Source organism: Idiotropiscis lumnitzeri, chromosome 3 (assembly GCF_059441095.1).
Source record: "Idiotropiscis lumnitzeri isolate Australia: NSW breed Sydney's pygmy pipehorse chromosome 3, RoL_Ilum_1.0, whole genome shotgun sequence".
Lineage (NCBI taxonomy): Eukaryota > Metazoa > Chordata > Actinopteri > Syngnathiformes > Syngnathidae > Idiotropiscis > Idiotropiscis lumnitzeri.
The window spans coordinates 33,191,061-33,216,666 of NC_142393.1; the positions used below are offsets into that span (position 1 = coordinate 33,191,061).

At 45.4% G+C, this 25,606-nt stretch overlaps 2 protein-coding genes across 3 annotated transcripts in view; both read right to left on the bottom strand.

Annotated features, from left to right (window-relative positions):
• plxnb3 (plexin B3) overlaps positions 1-25,606 on the bottom strand; it is a 250,767-nt gene that overhangs the window by 56,409 nt on the left and 168,752 nt on the right. The window contains exons 22-32 of one of the 2 annotated variants that reach the window (XM_088289558.1): positions 23,791-23,952; positions 23,554-23,705; positions 23,369-23,469; positions 23,084-23,301; positions 22,835-23,013; positions 22,690-22,756; positions 22,464-22,610; positions 22,250-22,333; positions 18,446-18,607; positions 18,209-18,360; positions 17,890-18,124 (exon numbers count right to left, since the gene is read on the bottom strand). In XM_088289558.1, the coding sequence (XP_088145684.1) occupies positions 18,016-18,124; positions 18,209-18,360; positions 18,446-18,607; positions 22,250-22,333; positions 22,464-22,610; positions 22,690-22,756; positions 22,835-23,013; positions 23,084-23,301; positions 23,369-23,469; positions 23,554-23,705; positions 23,791-23,952 (1,533 nt within the window). In that variant the 3' untranslated portion in view covers positions 17,890-18,015. Of the gene's footprint in view, positions 1-17,889; positions 18,125-18,208; positions 18,361-18,445; positions 18,608-22,249; positions 22,334-22,463; positions 22,611-22,689; positions 22,757-22,834; positions 23,014-23,083; positions 23,302-23,368; positions 23,470-23,553; positions 23,706-23,790; positions 23,953-25,606 lie in introns of those variants that run through there. The other variant, XM_088289559.1, reaches the window with a different exon arrangement.
• LOC148340959 (plexin-B3-like) lies at positions 1,641-17,939 on the bottom strand. Its single transcript, XM_088292047.1, has 14 exons — positions 17,739-17,939; positions 17,490-17,668; positions 17,345-17,411; positions 17,119-17,265; positions 16,905-16,988; positions 13,101-13,262; positions 12,864-13,015; positions 12,679-12,779; positions 12,394-12,611; positions 12,145-12,323; positions 12,000-12,066; positions 11,774-11,920; positions 11,560-11,643; positions 1,641-1,947 (listed from the first exon to the last, which is right to left on the bottom strand). The coding sequence occupies exons 1-14, from the start codon at positions 17,937-17,939 to the stop codon at positions 1,927-1,929; spliced, it is 1,809 nt and encodes a 602-aa protein (XP_088148173.1). The 3' UTR covers positions 1,641-1,926.

Sequence of the window (25,606 nt, forward strand, 5' to 3'; positions counted from 1 at the left end):
GAACATGCAGAGATTTGCTGACTGTCTACCGCATCAACTTGTTTGTATTCTAACAATTTGCAAGGAGCTGGCGTGCTATATGCAAAACATCCCAGATTAGTAGAGGTAAATGGGTTCGAGTCTGGTGCTTCTATTTTTATGGTGGAAGCTGAACCACAGAGTGAACTGCTGTACGTGCAGTGGGGTCGTTTCTTATAAACGTCATCAGCAAAAGGGTTTGACCGGGAAAACTGTGGTGGGGCGAGCAAATCCTTCCCATTAGCACATGCGGTAGCACAATTTGCGTCACACAAAAATGGGTTATAATGTTCACATTTTGCCACAGGCTTGCATTGGTTAACTTCCTCAATCCATCCAACACGTTTAGGAACACGGTCCAACAGCATACATGCGCATTGACCCTCGAGTCCAGAGTTTTTGCGGGGATATTGAGCGGCAGCCATCGTGTGCTAGCTTAGCTACGAGCTAACGCACGTAGTTGTTGATTAGCCGCGAGTGCTATATTTCTCGGTGCTCACCACTCCTCTTAACGACGTGAGCTCGATCCGGTCCCTTCGTGGTCGCCAGTGTTATCCGTTCCTGCTCGGCTTCCTCCTGACCGTGGTCGGGGGGGGACGCAGGGGAGATTCGTCTCCAAGGCCGGAGTTGCCCGGGGATCGTGATCGGCGCACGTCGTCGAAATGTGGAGTCCTCCAATCAATAATAACACGCCAGCAGGGAGACAGTGGTGTACCTGTAGCCTCGCTTTATTGTTTTCATGCTCTCCCCTCTTCCATTTTATTACTTCCTCCTCTCTTTACATACAACAACAGAACACCTCCGCCCCTCCCTCTTCCACGCATGCGCACACCCACCCGTCACGCCAGCTTGTCACCATACTTGCAACACATTGCACTAGCCCTGAGTATTAGTACATCCCCCTCTTTTAGTTGTCAAACCCTTTTCTTCACTTAATATGGCCTTTATTAGTCTCAAAATGGAGAAATTTGCTGTATAGGTCACACAGAGACTGCGGCGTAATTTAGCCGTTAAAGTATAACATTAGCAGCAAACATTCGAAAAGGCGAACTTGTGCAAATATACACACTATATACGTATATATACAAATCCCCATGTATTTACACACATCCCTCAACATATACAAATGTAAGGAAACACTCCCATGGTCTGCCCATAGTACACAGGGAAATATGTCCTTGGTACAGAAGGGAAATAAATAAAAAATGCTACAATGACTCTCACAACATCTGTTCCCTGGATATTCTCTGGTGTAGGTGGAGAGTACCGACACCTGCTGAAATCCACCACCAGCTCTTTGGATTTCCTAGCGTTGATCTGGAGACGCTTCTGTTGACACCAGTCCTCAAAACGTGAGTAAGTTCTCTGTGTTCCCGAGTGTCAAAGAAATTAGTTTGTCATATTATCAAGTTTCAAACTATGCTTTCAGGTCAATTGAGATTCAAGTGAACATTGTACCCTTGTTATTCAGTGTTAACAGAAGTGCCTGCACTGATAGGAAGAGACAAGCCAGGCCCCATTCCAGACTGATAAGATGTAGAAGTGTCTGAGAACCAAGGACACAAACTGAAGTCACATTAACCTTTATGCGAGGGGTGTATTCATTCTGTATGAGTTGCATTTTCAAATTGCTTTGCTGTGATACAATAAAAGCCACGCGGGAGCAGGAAGCAGCAGCTTTGCCTCTGAGTCGCTCAGGGGGCTGCTCCTCGCGAGTGACAAAGACGATCTTGGCTGGTTGATTCATTTGTACAGGCTTGTATGACATTTTCTGGTCCTTCGAGCCGGATGAAAACGTGTGATCTGCGGTGGACAATTGACGATGACTGAAATCGGCGCCATCGAGAAAAGCCCTCCCTTCCAGGAGGCCGGTCCTCTGCCATCCTCCACTGGAGAGGAGCACAAACTTCATCCACGAGCCGCGAGTGTCTTGACCAGCGGAGAGATTGTCACAGGTCAGTTGTTGTATACAACAGATGAATTAATGTCAGATTAATATCAGACTCAATAAGAAGGGGCGAATTGAAACAAACATCAAAACCTTAAAAGGGCACATTACTATTGGTCGCTACATTTGAAAAAAAAATAGGGCGTCAATAAAATACTAGAAGTAGCTCACAATAGAGTCCGTTCGGGCGGTGACATGCAACATGTGGTTAGTCTGCATGTGACTATCAGATACAAAGAATGCCCAGGTGATGACTCAGAGTATACCAAAGTGTTCCTGAAATTGGCTGACCAGCGAGTGCTAATAAATCACATTTACTAGGAGGGGGAGTAGTGCTTTGCAATTGTTTGCCTGGTGCGCGCAAAGTGAAACCGTTCCTCCTGGCCAGCATCAACACATCTCACTCGCAAAGCCTCATAAGTAAGTGACTTACTGAGGCCACATTTTGACTCAAAAAGGGCGCATTGTCCGTGATAAGCAAAAAGAAAAAACGTGCCAGAGCCCGAAAACCAACAACAAAGAAGTAAATGTCTTTTCTAGAGGTGTGCAATTATTGTCGGGCATGGATTACAAATTACTCAGAAATCACACGACCATTGCTGGACATCATTTATGACAAGCTAATGATTGAAAAAAAAAATGTTTGGACACTTGAGGCTGACAAAGCTTTTAAAATTGTCAAGCATGAACTCATTTGATTAAGATGTATTAGCACTACCAAATTAATATGAGCCATTTGAGCAAACAGTGACTGCAAAAAATGGGTTCATGAAACCTGTGTTGCTGCAGAAGCACGGGGGGAAGTGAAACCACTTGCATACTAGTCACAACAATTGGATCCCGTGGCGAGCGTCACGTCAGAGTGTGTTCAAGCAGTCCTCACCGCTGCTTTAACGGTTGAGGCATCTGCGGAGATTATCTTGCTCCACAAATTAACATTGAAAGTGCCGCACAAAGTCGCGGTCCTTCTTTTGGAATAAAAAAATGACATTTTTGTCCATCACACGGCATTCGCATTGCACGACGACCTAATTGGCACAGGGACACATCACACTGATAAGGTGCGGTGCGCTCAGCCCTGCGTCACTTTTTCCCGCACCAGAAGAAGGCATGCCACACGACTGTGGAAGCCGCGTCCAAATTACCACCAAACAGCGACCTGACCTCATTGACACTTTTCTCCCGACTGGAGAGACAGTTTTTTTTTGACGGCCGCAACGGGGTGGGATTTTTTAAACAAAACATTTAGTTTCAAAGGATATTAAAAGCTGTATGTTCAGGACAAGCAGCAGAATTATCTGTGCTGATCCAGAATTGTAAGATGTTTTCTAAAAAACATTTTACAATTTGGACTGACAGCCAAGCTATATGTTCATGTGTTCTGTCGACATTGGGCAAACAGGGGCTTTAAAACCACAACAGGAAAAAAGTTGTGCATAAAGCACGTCTAAATAGCTATTTGTAAATGCAAAACTCACTTCACAGAAAATGACCCAATTGCAAATTGGAAACTGCCTCACTGACAATGCAGCGAAGTCTGCAGCCCAAGGCATGACCTCAAGGTCGACACAGCACTACTAAAAGGGGAAATGAACACACACACACACACACACCCACACACACAGCAAATCAACTTGACAATTTGATCTCACATCAGAAAAATTCACCACTTATTGAATGCACACATTGGGACAACAAAGGTGCAAACATTGCTGAGGACAGGGTCAGCAAATTGGCAGATGGCAAACCCTGGGTGCCTAAATCATTATTTGAAGGGGCAGCAAGATTGACACATGGGTGTAGTCATGTGTCAAGAGGGGGAAGTATGATATGAAATTATTCCCATATACGTGGGGTTCCAGCTTTTCAAACCAAAATTTTTTTTTTTAGACAATGTGTTATTTGTTTGAAAAACAAAGTATTAGAGATGCAACATTGCTTGGTTGTAATTAATACGTTTTCAAAATGGGTTAAGTTGTTTCCAACAACATATGCTGATGCTAAGACAGTTGTAAAAGTATTGTATAATCGAATTATCCCAACATTTGGTATTTCAAGAGTGATTTAAAGTGAAAATGACGCATTTTGTAAATGATGTAACAAAGTGGGGCAGTTACTGCAAATTGACTCAAAGCGTCATTGTGCATACAGTCTGCAGCACTTGTGGAACGCCCTAACGGAACTGTTAAGGCCAGACTTATTAAGACAATGAGAGAAACAAAAAGACAATGGCCCGACTGTGTTTCAATCACAGCAATGAGGATAGAGCCAGCCGAAGGAAGGACACTATTCCCATATAGACTCCCAGATCTTGACTCATCAGAACCACCAGCAACTGGCACATCGGTCCCAGTCCACATGAAAAACATGTTTGACCGAAAAAGATGCATAGACACAATGACTGGCGTGGCGGCTGGATCCACCAGTCGCAGTATAAGATTCTCCGGTTTCCTGCTGAAAGGCCTAGCGACGCAAGTCCCTCGGAAAGGATCTCCACCACATACACTCCAGTGTACCAACAAAAGACCACAGTTGGAAAGAGGGTTTTCCGTGGCAAACGCACCCCTCTCGGAAAGATGGAGTGAGCCGCCGAACAGCAACTGGGCACGGCCCTGTCGACCAGATGCATCATCTACTTCCTTGCAGGGCTGTGCCTGGTGGAAATCAGCGCGCAACCTCGAGACCAGGACAACATCAAACGCAGACAAGTTGCACAGCCGCAGACTGCTGATTACACTCGTATCAAATAAAACCTGCAGCTTCTGACAAAACACTCAGGGTCACTGATTAATGTAACTTGCTTCACAGAAAAGAGTTGCAGTTGTGAATGTTTGATGTTCCGGTTTTATTTTGTATTTACATGTATAGGATCAAAAACAGCTTTAGCTTTGCTTTATTGCTTTTATAGTTTTAATTGTTATCTTATTGTTGGCATCTTGCTTGTGGCATGGGTTTCTGCTCTTTTTGTCCGAAATTACGGAATTTTTCTTCCCCCTCAAGCGACAGCCTTTTGATGATGTTTGAATCGTGATAAATAGGAGGGATGTGTCAAAGAAATTAGTTTGTCATATCAAGTTTCAAACTATGCTTACAGGTCAATTGAAATTCAAGTGAACATTGTACCTTTGTTATTCAGTGTTAACAGAAGTGCCTGCACTGATTGGAAGAGACAAGCCAGGCGCACATTCCAGACTGATAAGAAGAAGTATCTGAGAACCAAGGACACAAACTGAAGTCACACTGACCTTTATGCAAGGGGTGTTTTCATTCTGTTTGAGTTGCATATTCAAATTGCTTAGCTGTGATACAATAAAAACCACGGGGGGAGCAGGAAGCAGCAGCTTCGCCTCTGAGTCGCTCAGGGGGCTGCTCCTCGCGAGTGACAAAGACAATCTTGGCTGGTTGATTCATTTGTTCAGGCTTGTTTGATAGAAACATCCCTGACACAGAGGGTGAACAGGAAGGGAGCCAGAACAGTTCCCTGTGATGCCCCTATGCTGCAGAGAAGCACGTCAGAGACACAGTCCTGTGTCCTCACATACTATGGCCGGTTTGTGAGGTAGTCATGGATCCATGTAATGCGATGGTGGACCATTCCCACCTGCTCCAGCTCATCTCCCAATAGGGTGGTCTGGATGGTGGTGAAAGCACTTGAGAAATCAACAAACATGATCCTCAAAGTGCTCCCCGTCGTCTCTAGGTGGGAGAGTGAAGTGTGGGGAGGTAGATGATGGCATCATCCTCACTGATATCAGGCTGACATGCGAACTGCAGTGGGTCAATTGAGGAGTTCACCAGGGGGCGCAGGTGGGCGAGGACAAATCTCTCCAGGGTCTTCATCAGATGAGACGTCAGCGCCACTGGTCTGAAGCTGTTGAGCCCCCTCGGATGGGGGGAGGGTTAGGGGTCTTTGGCACCGGGACCAAGCAGGTTGTTTTCCACGGGTGGGGGACTCTGCCCAACTTCATGCTCAAGGTGAACATGTGCTGGACAATTCCACACAAATCGTCTGTGTAGCATTTGAGGAGTTTAGAGCTAATGCCACCTAGACCCGCTGCCTTCCTCGCCTTCATCTTCCTCACCTGAGACGTTGTGAGTAACAAGGCTGAGCATGAGGGAGTGTTGACTGTCTGATGTGGCTGGGCGGTGAAGACTGTGGGAGGGCAGTGTGTCGTTCGCATTTGTTCCAAACTGCTTTTATTTTCCATCGCTACTGCAACGTCTAATACTCTCCAGTTAGCACACTGTTCATAAGTGCTCCCCCACCCAACTACAATCTTATTCTGCAGCGTGATACTGGCGGATCTCTTACACCACTTTCACCTCCTGGTCGATTTTTACATGATTTACAATGCAGACAAGGCTGATGCTCAGTCAAAAGTTGTGTCAGACCCTTCTGCACACTATGATGTAATTATACGTTATGGGTAGGCGGGGTCAATGCTTTTCAAAGACATACTTGTATGTTTTGGGGAATAAAAGAGATAATAGTGATGTACGTACCTAGGGTTACACCATCTATCATTCACAATCACAACAAGCCCTCCTCCTTTCTTCTCACCACTCTCCAGCGTCCTGTCTACACGTAGGATTTGGAAGCCATCCAATTCTACGACGGCGTCCGGCATCAGCTGTGTTAGCCACGACTCCATGAACAGCAGCATTTCCTCTCATGCCGGGTTAGCGCCGTTAGCTCGTCCATCTTATTGGGAAGGGATCTAATATTCCCCATAATGACAGACGGGAGGATGGGGCGGTATCGTCTCCGCCTTGCGTGGCGTTTAGCCCCTGCACGACATCACCGCCTCTTCCTCCTCAGCTCGCAGGGGATATTGGGTCTCGATCAGGGAGCCGGCGCGAGGTTAGCACACAGTGCTAACACCTGATCCTGGTGCAAACAATGGGGCCTTGGCTCAGAGTACGTCTCCGGACACAGTCGTGCAAAAGATAGCCACCAGCAGCAGCAAAACTGCCCCAAGTTGGATGTCCATTGCTCTGATGAGGTAAAATAAATGAACAAGATAAAACAAGGTAAAAACACACAGAAAAGGCTCAAAGGTGAGCCGGAGCTGCTGAAACAGCATGCCAGTCGCGCAGCACCGGAAGTCTGTCTGTCTGTCTGTCTATATGTATGTATGTACCGTATTTTTACAGCCGTAAGACGTGCTGCATCAAAGGGCGCAACACCAGTTGAGAGTGCTATTTCCGTATTTAATGCATATACTAGGCGCGCCGCACTACAAGGCGCTAGCTCAGCTGCGCGCTCGCACAAGCTCAGCTGCGCGCGCTAACTCAGCTGCTCGCGCTAGCTGATGCTAGCTCGCCACGACTCAATCCCCTAAGGGATCGTGGCCCGAGGTATCACCCCCAGAGGTATCACCCCATTACAATGACAGATGTCATGAAACTATTAGGAATCACTGCCAATAAAAATGACTCTTACCAATAAGAGGTGTCTTGGCATTAGTCTACTAGACAACGTCAGGGGAGGGACTTGACTGATCACCACACTCCTTAGAGTCACGGTTTCAAATCAAAACAAAAAAAAACCAGCATACAAGCAAACAATGAAACAAAGAAATAAGATTAACACAAAACATGTATCTCTCATGCCATCTATATAACCAAAAGAAATAAAAATAACACAAAAAGATTATAGCAATGGCTTCTTGGGAGCCAATCAGCCTTAGCCAATTACAGATATGGCTTCTTGGGAGCCACTCAGACTCAGCCAATCACATGGCTGTTTAGAGAGATGTGCATGGCTGTTTAGAGAGATGTGCTGTTGTGCTTTGGTTTTTTGGCAGTCTCTTGTCTAAACCTGGGACGTTTCTTGCTTGCAATAACATAAATGATAAGACAGACTACAACATTGTGGACAGCTGCCCTTTTGTCCAGCTTTCTCTTACACCATCACCCAAACACCATAGTCACATAATGTATAAGTCACGGTCAATTAGAAGCATAGATGACTCAGACTTTGTCCAGCAGGGTGTGCTAACATGCACTCCGAACAGCCCAATGAGTAAAAGGGTTGATGGTCGCAAGTGATGCTTAGTCCATATAATGGGCGCGTCGCTTTACAAGGCGCTTTGTTTGTTTTGGGGAAGATTAGGGACTTTAAAGAGCGCCCTATGGCCCGGAAAATACGGTATATGTAATTATAAGTACGTATGTACTTATATTTGACTGCACTAAACCAAGAAAATTCTAAACACTCAACTACTATTTTCACAGTGTATTAACATATGTCATGTCATTATCCACACCGCTTATCTTGTACAGGGTCGCGGGAGGGTGCTGGAGCCTATCCCAGCTGACTATGGGTGAAAGGCGCACGACACCCTGAACTGGTCGCCAGCTAGTTTCAGGGAAGACATAGACATCGTCACTGAGTGGGAACTGAACCCACGCTGCCCGCACACAACTCGGGCGAGTGTACCACTACACCATCAGTGACCTTTAACAATGGGATTTAACAATATTATTCTACCCCTTAAAACGGAATAGCCCAACTTTTTTTTTCAATCAACATTTTAAGCACACACATTGCTTTTCCTTGTCACAAATTTAGTCTTTCTGGAGCACGGGAAACTCTCTCCAACCTGGTCACTGTTGTACTTGAGACTTCCTGTCTTTCGGCAGTCCAGGTCTCCGCCGAGCAAGGCAGTCCTGTCTCAGGGAGCACTGTGAGAAGATCCCTGTTTCTTGGCAAGCTCCCCTGATCTGTTTCCATATTTTCAGGCCTTGGTATTGAAGCAGGTCCTTGGACTGTGGCTGTGGTCTGTGCCGTTCCAATCCACACTCTCTGACCAGGATGTAATCCGCATGGCACAGCGCACCCTCTATGTGTCAAAGTCTTAGCTGAAAACGTTCTGGCGCTGACGATATAACAACCGGGAGTCTCTGAAAACAATGTCTTCCAAAAGGGGTGATAAACATCATCAAAGACTGTGATTCCTCCTGAAAAGGAACCTGCAAAATTAATTAATTACCGGCAGTATGTGTCTTTCTCTGCATACACATTATCGGGTGAGGGCGACACATACGCAAGGCTTTTTATTTTGTTTAGGGACCACGACCATTCCTGAACATCACTCAGTCGGCTCCTCAATTCTTATGACCCCCAGTGCCTCCATCCTATCCAACTCTCCTCTAACTTGGTCTTTCATGGGGAATGGGACCCTCTGTGGAGCTGAGAGAGCACAAGGAACTGTTCCATCCTTCAGCTTTATCCTGTAATTCCCTTGTGACTTTCCAAAGTCTGAAAACCCTTTTGGGAACATAGCTTTGTACAGGTGGCTCTTTTCTGGTTTCTACCACATTCTGTTTTGCTTCCTTCCTTTCTGTTTTGTGTAGGCGCTCACAAATCCCAAAGCATGTAAAGGACTGTTATCTGGACCTTAGATTTTGCATCATTATACCATCACTCACACTAGAGTACAGTGGCGCTGGAATAGCTGTAACAGAGGCCCCCACGAGTCTAATTTGAATGTCAGCCTCTCTCCATTCATGCTGATGTCTTTTCGTCACACTTCACCTGTTTCTTCTTTGTCTACCATCCCCATGAATGCTGTCTTCCCCATCACTCTCCACCATTACCTCCACTCTCTGAGTGGATCTGCAAACTGCTGCATAATGTCCCTTCCTATACTTGCGACACTCCGCATCCTTGGCTGGGCACTGCTTCCATGGGTGTTGAGGAGTTCTTCCACACCTTTTATATTTTTTTGCAAAGAACGCTCCATCCATGGAGTTTGGTATACCAGTAGATTACTGCAACTTGTGTTTGGGCAACTGTCAGCGCTGCATCTTCCCACTTTTTTTTTTTTAACTTATAGCATCCTTAGCAACTTTAGTCTCTGAATGTGCCCCCCATATCTGCTGTTGTTTTTTTCACTTCTTCATGGACAGTTAATAACTGTTCATAACTTTTATAAATGAAAGCTATGAAAGGAGAGAAGCGAGCCTTTGTCAATGATAAACCATAGTGTTAAAAACTTTCTCAGCTAACATCCAAGGGCAGCTGACGTTAGTGCGTATATGCCTAATGCTAAATTCACGCCAAACCGTTTGTATGTTCCGTTTTGCTGAATTCGCTTCAACACGGAGTGTTTTTGGACACAGTCGCTTCGTTCGCCCACACCGGAAGGCAGTGTTTCTTAACCTTTAATGTGGAAAGAAATATTCTTGGCACACCACTTAGCAAATCGAATCACAAAAAGTGGATATACAGGTTATGTACTTTCATTCATCTAGTGGAGGGAGCATTTCATTGTTTTGCCTGTTACTCTATGTGCTGGGTATCCATGAATTGAATATGAGAAAATAATACATATTTGTTAAAAGTAATTGACATTGACTAATTTTCTGGAGCACACCTTGTGACCTCTCTCGCCTACTGCTATACCAAGGCACACTGGTTGAGAATCACTGGCCCAAGGTAAACACTGAGTGTCATGGCGAGCCTATAGTTGCAAGGTTGAGAATGACTACAAAAAAGTTGACATTTATATTTTTACGTATGTACAAAACTAAAGAGAGAGAGATGCATTAAAAAACTATAATAATCTTGCCACCCGCAGATGGTGACCATTGGTGAGAGCTTCACCATTTTGGCTCAGTTCATTCTACATGACAAGAGAATGATATAGAACAGGGGATTCTGCCAGATGTTTTCTGCAGACACAATACGTGTGGGTCTGCCAGGTTGGGCCAGCATCCATCCATTTTCAATACCGCTTCTCCTCACTAGGGTCGCGGGGGTGCTGGAGCCTATCCCAGCTATCTTCGGGCAGTAGGCGGGGGACACCCTGAACTGGTTGCCAGCGAATTGCAGGGCACACAGAGACTAACAACCATCCGCGCTCACACTCATACCTAGGGGCAATTTAGAGTGTTCCATCGACCTGCCATGCATGTTTTTGGAATGTGGGAGAGTGGAGTACCCGGAGGAAACCCACGCAGGCACGGGGAGAACATGCAAACTCCACACAGGATGGCCGGAGCCGGGATTGAACCCACGACCGATGCTGTCTCTCACTGTGAGGCCATCGTGCTAACCAGTCGGGCCACCGTGCTGCCCTGGGCCAGCATCTTCCTCCACCATTAGAGTCAACAAAACAGTTGGGGAAGGGACATTGTGGACCAATGTTTTTGATCATCATAAGGGGTCTCAGAGCCACATTTCAACACTAATACTTTTTACTATACAGGCAACGCCGAATGGTCCTTCACCTAGAACCTGCTTGTCAGGAGTGACCTACCAGGGGTATAAATCCCAAAAGAATTTAGCTCCTAGGATCATTGGGACACACAAAGCCCCTCCACCATGGTAAGGTGCCGGCTCACGGGGAAATACTTTTCCTTGGACAATTTGCTTTGTATCAAAAACACTTTTATTTGAACCAAATTTCTTTTTATATTCACTATAAGTAGACCCACAATTTTTCCAGTGACCATCCATCCATCCACACATGTTCCACTCTTTACAGTGAGACATGAGAAACAGACAGACAGGTCATAGAGAGAAAGGAGAAAAGTTGATACATAAGTGGCAGTGAGTCGTGAGGAACAGACAGATGACGAAATACCTGTGTGATGGTATCAGTGTCGAGCACTTTTACAGGACAAGGGCAGTTGTCATCAGCTGCATTCTTCAGCAGAACATTCACAGTCTGAGTATCACACAAAGGCAAGCGCGCACACACACACACGCACCCCCCACCCCACCCACACACACACATACGCAATATGAATAATACTCAATCCCATGAGGTGAGTGCAAGCGTGCGTTGCCACAGTTACCACAGAGCAGTAATCTACATCTTCTCGCAGAAGGTGGCTATTGTTGAGTGTCCGTTTGGCTTTTCCTGTCACAGCATCCACTGGACCTTTGTCCACCTGATACTTTATGGCTCTGTAGAGCGTGTAAAGTGGCTCGCCTGCCACCTCCTGAGAAGCAGACACATGCGGGTGTCACAGGTTGACAAATGATAGGCTGAAGACAGACACAATGAGGAAAGAAATGAACCTTCAGAAAGGAGTAGAGACAGATAGACATCCAGTTGGTCAACATCTTCTCCACAACCGTCTCTGTCCTTAAACATCAAACAAGTTTACTTGTTTGATCATATAAGACCTCTTCCTCTTGATATTTCCTTATCAAAAATAGTTACCTTCGCAGCATGAGTTTGGCATTCTTGGCGACATACTGCTGGACCAGATCCTGCAGTAGGCACTTCATGACCTCTGTAAAATACTCCAGCTTGTCATGCAACACCAACGTCAGGAGACTGGCCACATAACCACGATCCCGCTGGGAGAAGCCCTGCTGCACCTCCATGATATGAATGAACTGCAGGACAGACAGGATGTGCATGTTGGCCGACTGCTGTCCCCCCAATATTGCACATTGCGACACCCACCCTCATAAGGAAGAAACTGTTATTAAGCAGATTGTTGAGCTGCTGGAGGCCCTGCTCCACCGTGTGTCTCCTGGACTCTGGCAGGTCCAGGTGGCGGCTCAGGGGCACCGCCTGGTGGACGGGGAACAAAACTCTCTTTGCGTATGTGCGATAGTCTAGCAGAGGGAGTCCTGGTCCTCCCACGTCGCTGCTCAAGTCCATCATTTCTGTCATCAGGTCTACAAGGCACATGGAGAATAACTTGCAAGCAAACATTGGGCACAATTTAACCAAAATTTCATTCACCAGTGAACTCTTTCCGACATTGATCGCCCACATTGATCTCCAATGTTTCCAACTGCAACAAAACCTTTTTGTAGTCTCTCAGTGCCTGCTTGCTCTTTCTCCTAAATGCACAAACTTTCATGAAGAACACATTAACTAGGCTAAATCCTTGGAATTCATTTTAATGGACTGTGACACAGCTTAACCTGTACATGAGGATGATGAAGAGCACTGATAGGATGATGACGGCAACTCCAGCTGCCAAACCAATCTGAGCAGCCAATGGAATGGGAGGAAGTTGAGAGTCACTCTCGTATTGCACTATTCCCAAGTCCACCTGCAGGTTACCCATCAGTACCTGGGACATACAACAGTGTTTACAAACTCACGGGCCATTTTAATAGGAATACTTCCGCCAGCCCGCTGCACTTTCAAAAACTAACCAGGAGGTGGGGCAGCTGTCTGCTGTCATAAACATTCATTGGTTGGACCTCAGGCGGCTCACAGTACAAATGAGTGCTGTCCAACGTCTTCACTTCACACTCCTTTTCTCCAAGACGAACCGACACTTCCTGTTTGGTCATTGCTCGCGTCAAGTCCTCACCCTAGTGGGATAAACACAAAGGTACATTTTAAGGTAAGCGGTGACTAGGGATGGAAATCAAAAACCGGTTCTTTTTGAGAACCGATTCCCGTTTCAATTCCTTAGCATTGGCTGCCATTTTTGCAAACAATTCCCTTATCAATTCCACTCAAGACAAATGCTATTACCACACAAGTTGCATAGCGACATTATTTACTAGCGGTATATGTAATTATAAGTACGTATGTACTTATATTTGACTGCACTAAACCAAGAAAATTCTAAACACTCAACTACTATTTTCACAGTGTATTAACATATGTCATGTCATTATCCACACCGCTTATCTTGTACAGGGTCGCGGGAGGGTGCTGGAGCCTATCCCAGCTGACTATGGGTGAAAGGCGCACGACACCCTGAACTGGTCGCCAGCTAGTTTCAGGGAAGACATAGACATCGTCACTGAGTGGGAACTGAACCCACGCTGCCCGCACACAACTCGGGCGAGTGTACCACTACACCATCAGTGACCTTTAACAATGGGATTTAACAATATTATTCTACCCCTTAAAACGGAATAGCCCAACTTTTTTTTTCAATCAACATTTTAAGCACACACATTGCTTTTCCTTGTCACAAATTTAGTCTTTCTGGAGCACGGGAAACTCTCTCCAACCTGGTCACTGTTGTACTTGAGACTTCCTGTCTTTCGGCAGTCCAGGTCTCCGCCGAGCAAGGCAGTCCTGTCTCAGGGAGCACTGTGAGAAGATCCCTGTTTCTTGGCAAGCTCCCCTGATCTGTTTCCATATTTTCAGGCCTTGGTATTGAAGCAGGTCCTTGGACTGTGGCTGTGGTCTGTGCCGTTCCAATCCACACTCTCTGACCAGGATGTAATCCGCATGGCACAGCGCACCCTCTATGTGTCAAAGTCTTAGCTGAAAACGTTCTGGCGCTGACGATATAACAACCGGGAGTCTCTGAAAACAATGTCTTCCAAAAGGGGTGATAAACATCATCAAAGACTGTGATTCCTCCTGAAAAGGAACCTGCAAAATTAATTAATTACCGGCAGTATGTGTCTTTCTCTGCATACACATTATCGGGTGAGGGCGACACATACGCAAGGCTTTTTATTTTGTTTAGGGACCACGACCATTCCTGAACATCACTCAGTCGGCTCCTCAATTCTTATGACCCCCAGTGCCTCCATCCTATCCAACTCTCCTCTAACTTGGTCTTTCATGGGGAATGGGACCCTCTGTGGAGCTGAGAGAGCACAAGGAACTGTTCCATCCTTCAGCTTTATCCTGTAATTCCCTTGTGACTTTCCAAAGTCTGAAAACCCTTTTGGGAACATAGCTTTGTACAGGTGGCTCTTTTCTGGTTTCTACCACATTCTGTTTTGCTTCCTTCCTTTCTGTTTTGTGTAGGCGCTCACAAATCCCAAAGCATGTAAAGGACTGTTATCTGGACCTTAGATTTTGCATCATTATACCATCACTCACACTAGAGTACAGTGGCGCTGGAATAGCTGTAACAGAGGCCCCCACGAGTCTAATTTGAATGTCAGCCTCTCTCCATTCATGCTGATGTCTTTTCGTCACACTTCACCTGTTTCTTCTTTGTCTACCATCCCCATGAATGCTGTCTTCCCCATCACTCTCCACCATTACCTCCACTCTCTGAGTGGATCTGCAAACTGCTGCATAATGTCCCTTCCTATACTTGCGACACTCCGCATCCTTGGCTGGGCACTGCTTCCATGGGTGTTGAGGAGTTCTTCCACACCTTTTATATTTTTTTGCAAAGAACGCTCCATCCATGGAGTTTGGTATACCAGTAGATTACTGCAACTTGTGTTTGGGCAACTGTCAGCGCTGCATCTTCCCACTTTTTTTTTTTTAACTTATAGCATCCTTAGCAACTTTAGTCTCTGAATGTGCCCCCCATATCTGCTGTTGTTTTTTTCACTTCTTCATGGACAGTTAATAACTGTTCATAACTTTTATAAATGAAAGCTATGAAAGGAGAGAAGCGAGCCTTTGTCAATGATAAACCATAGTGTTAAAAACTTTCTCAGCTAACATCCAAGGGCAGCTGACGTTAGTGCGTATATGCCTAATGCTAAATTCACGCCAAACCGTTTGTATGTTCCGTTTTGCTGAATTCGCTTCAACACGGAGTGTTTTTGGACACAGTCGCTTCGTTCGCCCACACCGGAAGGCAGTGTTTCTTAACCTTTAATGTGGAAAGAAATATTCTTGGCACACCACTTAGCAAATCGAATCACAAAAAGTGGATATACAGGTTATGTACTTTCATTCATCTAGTGGAGGGAGCATTTCATTGTTTTGCCTGTTACTCTATGTGCTGGGTATCCATGAATTGAATATGAGAAAATAATACATATTTGTTAAAAGTAATTGACATTGACTAATTTTCTGGAGCACACCTTGTGACCTCTCTCGCCTACTGCTATACCAAGGCACACTGGTTGAGAATCACTGGCCCAAGGTAAACACTGAGTGTCATGGCGAGCCTATAGTTGCAAGGTTGAGAATGACTACAAAAAAGTTGACATTTATATTTTTACGTATGTACAAAACTAAAGAGAGAGAGATGCATTAAAAAACTATAATAATCTTGCCACCCGCAGATGGTGACCATTGGTGAGAGCTTCACCATTTTGGCTCAGTTCATTCTACATGACAAGAGAATGATATAGAACAGGGGATTCTGCCAGATGTTTTCTGCAGACACAATACGTGTGGGTCTGCCAGGTTGGGCCAGCATCCATCCATTTTCAATACCGCTTCTCCTCACTAGGGTCGCGGGGGTGCTGGAGCCTATCCCAGCTATCTTCGGGCAGTAGGCGGGGGACACCCTGAACTGGTTGCCAGCGAATTGCAGGGCACACAGAGACTAACAACCATCCGCGCTCACACTCATACCTAGGGGCAATTTAGAGTGTTCCATCGACCTGCCATGCATGTTTTTGGAATGTGGGAGAGTGGAGTACCCGGAGGAAACCCACGCAGGCACGGGGAGAACATGCAAACTCCACACAGGATGGCCGGAGCCGGGATTGAACCCACGACCGATGCTGTCTCTCACTGTGAGGCCATCGTGCTAACCAGTCGGGCCACCGTGCTGCCCTGGGCCAGCATCTTCCTCCACCATTAGAGTCAACAAAACAGTTGGGGAAGGGACATTGTGGACCAATGTTTTTGATCATCATAAGGGGTCTCAGAGCCACATTTCAACACTAATACTTTTTACTATACAGGCAACGCCGAATGGTCCTTCACCTAGAACCTGCTTGTCAGGAGTGACCTACCAGGGGTATAAATCCCAAAAGAATTTAGCTCCTAGGATCATTGGGACACACAAAGCCCCTCCACCATGGTAAGGTGCCGGCTCACGGGGAAATACTTTTCCTTGGACAATTTGCTTTGTATCAAAAACACTTTTATTTGAACCAAATTTCTTTTTATATTCACTATAAGTAGACCCACAATTTTTCCAGTGACCATCCATCCATCCACACATGTTCCACTCTTTACAGTGAGACATGAGAAACAGACAGACAGGTCATAGAGAGAAAGGAGAAAAGTTGATACATAAGTGGCAGTGAGTCGTGAGGAACAGACAGATGACGAAATACCTGTGTGATGGTATCAGTGTCGAGCACTTTTACAGGACAAGGGCAGTTGTCCTCAGCTGCATTCTTCAGCAGAACATTCACAGTCTGAGTATCACACAAAGGCAAGCGCGCACACACACACACGCACCCCCCACCCCACCCACACACACACATACGCAATATGAATAATACTCAATCCCATGAGGTGAGTGCAAGCGTGCGTTGCCACAGTTACCACAGAGCAGTAATCTACATCTTCTCGCAGAAGGTGGCTATTGTTGAGTGTCCGTTTGGCTTTTCCTGTCACAGCATCCACTGGACCTTTGTCCACCTGATACTTTATGGCTCTGTAGAGCGTGTAAAGTGGCTCGCCTGCCACCTCCTGAGAAGCAGACACATGCGGGTGTCACAGGTTGACAAATGATAGGCTGAAGACAGACACAATGAGGAAAGAAATGAACCTTCAGAAAGGAGTAGAGACAGATAGACATCCAGTTGGTCAACATCTTCTCCACAACCGTCTCTGTCCTTAAACATCAAACAAGTTTACTTGTTTGATCATATAAGACCTCTTCCTCTTGATATTTCCTTATCAAAAATAGTTACCTTCGCAGCATGAGTTTGGCATTCTTGGCGACATACTGCTGGACCAGATCCTGCAGTAGGCACTTCATGACCTCTGTAAAATACTCCAGCTTGTCATGCAACACCAACGTCAGGAGACTGGCCACATAACCACGATCCCGCTGGGAGAAGCCCTGCTGCACCTCCATGATATGAATGAACTGCAGGACAGACAGGATGTGCATGTTGGCCGACTGCTGTCCCCCCAATATTGCACATTGCGACACCCACCCTCATAAGGAAGAAACTGTTATTAAGCAGATTGTTGAGCTGCTGGAGGCCCTGCTCCACCGTGTGTCTCCTGGACTCTGGCAGGTCCAGGTGGCGGCTCAGGGGCACCGCCTGGTGGACGGGGAACAAAACTCTCTTTGCGTATGTGCGATAGTCTAGCAGAGGGAGTCCTGGTCCTCCCACGTCGCTGCTCAAGTCCATCATTTCTGTCATCAGGTCTACAAGGCACATGGAGAATAACTTGCAAGCAAACATTGGGCACAATTTAACCAAAATTTCATTCACCAGTGAACTCTTTCCGACATTGATCGCCCACATTGATCTCCAATGTTTCCAACTGCAACAAAACCTTTTTGTAGTCTCTCAGTGCCTGCTTGCTCTTTCTCCTAAATGCACAAACTTTCATGAAGAACACATTAACTAGGCTAAATCCTTGGAATTCATTTTAATGGACTGTGACACAGCTTAACCTGTACATGAGGATGATGAAGAGCACTGATAGGATGATGACGGCAACTCCAGCTGCCAAACCAATCTGAGCAGCCAATGGAATGGGAGGAAGTTGAGAGTCACTCTCGTATTGCACTATTCCCAAGTCCACCTGCAGGTTACCCATCAGTACCTGGGACATACAACAGTGTTTACAAACTCACGGGCCATTTTAATAGGAATACTTCCGCCAGCCCGCTGCACTTTCAAAAACTAACCAGGAGGTGGGGCAGCTGTCTGCTGTCATAAACATTCATTGGTTGGACCTCAGGCGGCTCACAGTACAAATGAGTGCTGTCCAACGTCTTCACTTCACACTCCTTTTCTCCAAGACGAACCGACACTTCCTGTTTGGTCATTGCTCGCGTCAAGTCCTCACCCTAGTGGGATAAACACAAAGGTACATTTTAAGGTAAGCGGTGACTAGGGATGGAAATCAAAAACCGGTTCTTTTTGAGAACCGATTCCCGTTTCAATTCCTTAGCATTGGCTGCCATTTTTGCAAACAATTCCCTTATCAATTCCACTCAAGACAAATGCTATTACCACACAAGTTGCATAGCGACATTATTTACTAGCGGTATATGTAATTATAAGTACGTATGTACTTATATTTGACTGCACTAAACCAAGAAAATTCTAAACACTCAACTACTATTTTCACAGTGTATTAACATATGTCATGTCATTATCCACACCGCTTATCTTGTACAGGGTCGCGGGAGGGTGCTGGAGCCTATCCCAGCTGACTATGGGTGAAAGGCGCACGACACCCTGAACTGGTCGCCAGCTAGTTTCAGGGAAGACATAGACATCGTCACTGAGTGGGAACTGAACCCACGCTGCCCGCACACAACTCGGGCGAGTGTACCACTACACCATCAGTGACCTTTAACAATGGGATTTAACAATATTATTCTACCCCTTAAAACGGAATAGCCCAACTTTTTTTTTCAATCAACATTTTAAGCACACACATTGCTTTTCCTTGTCACAAATTTAGTCTTTCTGGAGCACGGGAAACTCTCTCCAACCTGGTCACTGTTGTACTTGAGACTTCCTGTCTTTCGGCAGTCCAGGTCTCCGCCGAGCAAGGCAGTCCTGTCTCAGGGAGCACTGTGAGAAGATCCCTGTTTCTTGGCAAGCTCCCCTGATCTGTTTCCATATTTTCAGGCCTTGGTATTGAAGCAGGTCCTTGGACTGTGGCTGTGGTCTGTGCCGTTCCAATCCACACTCTCTGACCAGGATGTAATCCGCATGGCACAGCGCACCCTCTATGTGTCAAAGTCTTAGCTGAAAACGTTCTGGCGCTGACGATATAACAACCGGGAGTCTCTGAAAACAATGTCTTCCAAAAGGGGTGATAAACATCATCAAAGACTGTGATTCCTCCTGAAAAGGAACCTGCAAAATTAATTAATTACCGGCAGTATGTGTCTTTCTCTGCATACACATTATCGGGTGAGGGCGACACATACGCAAGGCTTTTTATTTTGTTTAGGGACCACGACCATTCCTGAACATCACTCAGTCGGCTCCTCAATTCTTATGACCCCCAGTGCCTCCATCCTATCCAACTCTCCTCTAACTTGGTCTTTCATGGGGAATGGGACCCTCTGTGGAGCTGAGAGAGCACAAGGAACTGTTCCATCCTTCAGCTTTATCCTGTAATTCCCTTGTGACTTTCCAAAGTCTGAAAACCCTTTTGGGAACATAGCTTTGTACAGGTGGCTCTTTTCTGGTTTCTACCACATTCTGTTTTGCTTCCTTCCTTTCTGTTTTGTGTAGGCGCTCACAAATCCCAAAGCATGTAAAGGACTGTTATCTGGACCTTAGATTTTGCATCATTATACCATCACTCACACTAGAGTACAGTGGCGCTGGAATAGCTGTAACAGAGGCCCCCACGAGTCTAATTTGAATGTCAGCCTCTCTCCATTCATGCTGATGTCTTTTCGTCACACTTCACCTGTTTCTTCTTTGTCTACCATCCCCATGAATGCTGTCTTCCCCATCACTCTCCACCATTACCTCCACTCTCTGAGTGGATCTGCAAACTGCTGCATAATGTCCCTTCCTATACTTGCGACACTCCGCATCCTTGGCTGGGCACTGCTTCCATGGGTGTTGAGGAGTTCTTCCACACCTTTTATATTTTTTTGCAAAGAACGCTCCATCCATGGAGTTTGGTATACCAGTAGATTACTGCAACTTGTGTTTGGGCAACTGTCAGCGCTGCATCTTCCCACTTTTTTTTTTTTAACTTATAGCATCCTTAGCAACTTTAGTCTCTGAATGTGCCCCCCATATCTGCTGTTGTTTTTTTCACTTCTTCATGGACAGTTAATAACTGTTCATAACTTTTATAAATGAAAGCTATGAAAGGAGAGAAGCGAGCCTTTGTCAATGATAAACCATAGTGTTAAAAACTTTCTCAGCTAACATCCAAGGGCAGCTGACGTTAGTGCGTATATGCCTAATGCTAAATTCACGCCAAACCGTTTGTATGTTCCGTTTTGCTGAATTCGCTTCAACACGGAGTGTTTTTGGACACAGTCGCTTCGTTCGCCCACACCGGAAGGCAGTGTTTCTTAACCTTTAATGTGGAAAGAAATATTCTTGGCACACCACTTAGCAAATCGAATCACAAAAAGTGGATATACAGGTTATGTACTTTCATTCATCTAGTGGAGGGAGCATTTCATTGTTTTGCCTGTTACTCTATGTGCTGGGTATCCATGAATTGAATATGAGAAAATAATACATATTTGTTAAAAGTAATTGACATTGACTAATTTTCTGGAGCACACCTTGTGACCTCTCTCGCCTACTGCTATACCAAGGCACACTGGTTGAGAATCACTGGCCCAAGGTAAACACTGAGTGTCATGGCGAGCCTATAGTTGCAAGGTTGAGAATGACTACAAAAAAGTTGACATTTATATTTTTACGTATGTACAAAACTAAAGAGAGAGAGATGCATTAAAAAACTATAATAATCTTGCCACCCGCAGATGGTGACCATTGGTGAGAGCTTCACCATTTTGGCTCAGTTCATTCTACATGACAAGAGAATGATATAGAACAGGGGATTCTGCCAGATGTTTTCTGCAGACACAATACGTGTGGGTCTGCCAGGTTGGGCCAGCATCCATCCATTTTCAATACCGCTTCTCCTCACTAGGGTCGCGGGGGTGCTGGAGCCTATCCCAGCTATCTTCGGGCAGTAGGCGGGGGACACCCTGAACTGGTTGCCAGCGAATTGCAGGGCACACAGAGACTAACAACCATCCGCGCTCACACTCATACCTAGGGGCAATTTAGAGTGTTCCATCGACCTGCCATGCATGTTTTTGGAATGTGGGAGAGTGGAGTACCCGGAGGAAACCCACGCAGGCACGGGGAGAACATGCAAACTCCACACAGGATGGCCGGAGCCGGGATTGAACCCACGACCGATGCTGTCTCTCACTGTGAGGCCATCGTGCTAACCAGTCGGGCCACCGTGCTGCCCTGGGCCAGCATCTTCCTCCACCATTAGAGTCAACAAAACAGTTGGGGAAGGGACATTGTGGACCAATGTTTTTGATCATCATAAGGGGTCTCAGAGCCACATTTCAACACTAATACTTTTTACTATACAGGCAACGCCGAATGGTCCTTCACCTAGAACCTGCTTGTCAGGAGTGACCTACCAGGGGTATAAATCCCAAAAGAATTTAGCTCCTAGGATCATTGGGACACACAAAGCCCCTCCACCATGGTAAGGTGCCGGCTCACGGGGAAATACTTTTCCTTGGACAATTTGCTTTGTATCAAAAACACTTTTATTTGAACCAAATTTCTTTTTATATTCACTATAAGTAGACCCACAATTTTTCCAGTGACCATCCATCCATCCACACATGTTCCACTCTTTACAGTGAGACATGAGAAACAGACAGACAGGTCATAGAGAGAAAGGAGAAAAGTTGATACATAAGTGGCAGTGAGTCGTGAGGAACAGACAGATGACGAAATACCTGTGTGATGGTATCAGTGTCGAGCACTTTTACAGGACAAGGGCAGTTGTCCTCAGCTGCATTCTTCAGCAGAACATTCACAGTCTGAGTATCACACAAAGGCAAGCGCGCACACACACACACGCACCCCCCACCCCACCCACACACACACATACGCAATATGAATAATACTCAATCCCATGAGGTGAGTGCAAGCGTGCGTTGCCACAGTTACCACAGAGCAGTAATCTACATCTTCTCGCAGAAGGTGGCTATTGTTGAGTGTCCGTTTGGCTTTTCCTGTCACAGCATCCACTGGACCTTTGTCCACCTGATACTTTATGGCTCTGTAGAGCGTGTAAAGTGGCTCGCCTGCCACCTCCTGAGAAGCAGACACATGCGGGTGTCACAGGTTGACAAATGATAGGCTGAAGACAGACACAATGAGGAAAGAAATGAACCTTCAGAAAGGAGTAGAGACAGATAGACATCCAGTTGGTCAACATCTTCTCCACAACCGTCTCTGTCCTTAAACATCAAACAAGTTTACTTGTTTGATCATATAAGACCTCTTCCTCTTGATATTTCCTTATCAAAAATAGTTACCTTCGCAGCATGAGTTTGGCATTCTTGGCGACATACTGCTGGACCAGATCCTGCAGTAGGCACTTCATGACCTCTGTAAAATACTCCAGCTTGTCATGCAACACCAACGTCAGGAGACTGGCCACATAACCACGATCCCGCTGGGAGAAGCCCTGCTGCACCTCCATGATATGAATGAACTGCAGGACAGACAGGATGTGCATGTTGGCCGACTGCTGTCCCCCCAATATTGCACATTGCGACACCCACCCTCATAAGGAAGAAACTGTTATTAAGCAGATTGTTGAGCTGCTGGAGGCCCTGCTCCACCGTGTGTCTCCTGGACTCTGGCAGGTCCAGGTGGCGGCTCAGGGGCACCGCCTGGTGGCCGGGGAACAAAACTCTCTTTGCGTATGTGCGATAGTCTAGCAGAGGGAGTCCTGGTCCTCCCACGTCGCTGCTCAAGTCCATCATTTCTGTCATCAGGTCTACAAGGCACATGGAGAATAACTTGCAAGCAAACATTGGGCACAATTTAACCAAAATTTCATTCACCAGTGAACTCTTTCCGACATTGATCGCCCACATTGATCTCCAATGTTTCCAACTGCAACAAAACCTTTTTGTAGTCTCTCAGTGCCTGCTTGCTCTTTCTCCTAAATGCACAAACTTTCATGAAGAACACATTAACTAGGCTAAATCCTTGGAATTCATTTTAATGGACTGTGACACAGCTTAACCTGTACATGAGGATGATGAAGAGCACTGATAGGATGATGACGGCAACTCCAGCTGCCAAACCAATCTGAGCAGCCAATGGAATGGGAGGAAGTTGAGAGTCACTCTCGTATTGCACTATTCCCAAGTCCACCTGCAGGTTACCCATCAGTACCTGGGACATACAACAGTGTTTACAAACTCACGGGCCATTTTAATAGGAATACTTCCGCCAGCCCGCTGCACTTTCAAAAACTAACCAGGAGGTGGGGCAGCTGTCTGCTGTCATAAACATTCATTGGTTGGACCTCAGGCGGCTCACAGTACAAATGAGTGCTGTCCAACGTCTTCACTTCACACTCCTTTTCTCCAAGACGAACCGACACTTCCTGTTTGGTCATTGCTCGCGTCAAGTCCTCACCCTAGTGGGATAAACACAAAGGTACATTTTAAGGTAAGCGGTGACTAGGGATGGAAATCAAAAACCGGTTCTTTTTGAGAACCGATTCCCGTTTCAATTCCTTAGCATTGGCTGCCATTTTTGCAAACAATTCCCTTATCAATTCCACTCAAGACAAATGCTATTACCACACAAGTTGCATAGCGACATTATTTACTAGCGTGGCTAGCAAGAATCATGATTCCTAATGCTTGAACGTTTTTTTTAAAGACCTTCTGTGAAGTAAGTTCATAAAATGCCAAATGAAATCTTTTTGTTTCACAAGTAAAGTAATTGCACATAATAAAAATAAAGTATAAAAAATGTTTTCTATTTGGTATATTCGACAAAATAATAATTTTCCTGAAGTGAGATTCTGGACAACAACAATGGCAGTTGAGCAGCTCACGGGACAATCAACAATGCAGTACATTGGCGACTTGTCATTCTGTGAATTACGTCATTCCCGAAGAATACCGGAGATTACCGAACAAAAGCATTTTAGTTGACAGGGCGATGCTATGAGTCTAACTATGGATCTAGGACATTTGCGTTAAAAAAACGAACATATTCGTAAAATAGATTTATTACTCAAAATATGATTGGTCAAGTTTACTTCACACTTGGTCTTCAATTTTGCAAGAAATGACTACAACAGAACAACTTGCAATACCAGCGAATTATATTAATATTTTGTGTAAGGGCGAAAACTCCAATATGCAAAAGCATTTGCACACACAGCATGCAGTAATTCTTTGATGACAGTTGCGCTTATGATCAGCTCCGGAGTGCATAACCAAGCAGCAGCAGCAATGTAACCACGCCTTCCTGTCAGTACTCCAGGCAACTATGTTAGTACCACTTTGACCTTATTGGAGAACCTTGTATGTGGTGAGAGTCTGACTGTCTCAGAGTTTGGCAGTACTCGCTCCAGTCAACCACAAGCTTCAGAAAAAGGGAAGAGTGAGTTCAGAGATCACAGTTGGATTTCAGTTGATTGTATTTGCTGTACATTATTGTGCAATTGTATTAGAATTATCAAGATTGTATTTTGTAAATTTCTACCGACCAAACAGACAAGCTGTTCCCTCGTCACTTTGCACCTCACTTTATGTGGCTTCAGTGCTTTGCGGGACTTTCCAAAAAATTCCCCCAAAAATTTAAAATTACGGTCATATTTGCAGCCATATTGCGGATGCATTGTTTCAAAGAGATGAGTTGATTGAGAGGCTTTGTACATACTCACGGGTACTTATCCTTTGGTTCCCGGCTCAAGATGAACCAATGATAGCACAAATGGATTTATCCCATAAATTTATTGGCTGCAATGACCCAGCATCTTCCTTTGTTGTATCTCGCCAGTCTCGTCCACGTTAATAAATGAACAGCACTTTTGAACTACATTCTGTCCGGAAATTCATAACGTGATTTGAATGTGCCGTTCAGTTAGTCGAACCGAATAAGCGGATAGTAAGAAGTTGTGTTCAGAAGCTGTGAGTGTACCCTGGTCAATCAACTTAATTTTTAATGATTTTTTGTATTCAGGTGTAAAGGTCTAACATTGATATTTCTTTGGCCTTTTTTTTTAAATGCCGCATCAGCTTTTGATTAGATTACTATGGTTGGATACCTGAGGT

Excerpts from the sequence above, each read along its gene's own strand:
- LOC148340959 (XM_088292047.1), bottom strand. The coding sequence starts at position 17,939 with ATGGACTTGAGCAGCGACGTGGGAGGACCAGGACTCCCTCTGCTAGAC. Across the intron at positions 11,921-11,999 it reads GTCTCTACTCCTTTCTGAAG|GAGGTGGCAGGCGAGCCACT; the intron begins GTTCATTTCTTT and ends TCTGCTTCTCAG. Across the intron at positions 11,644-11,773 it reads ATGTAGATTACTGCTCTGTG|ACTGTGAATGTTCTGCTGAA; the intron begins GTAACTGTGGCA and ends TGTGATACTCAG.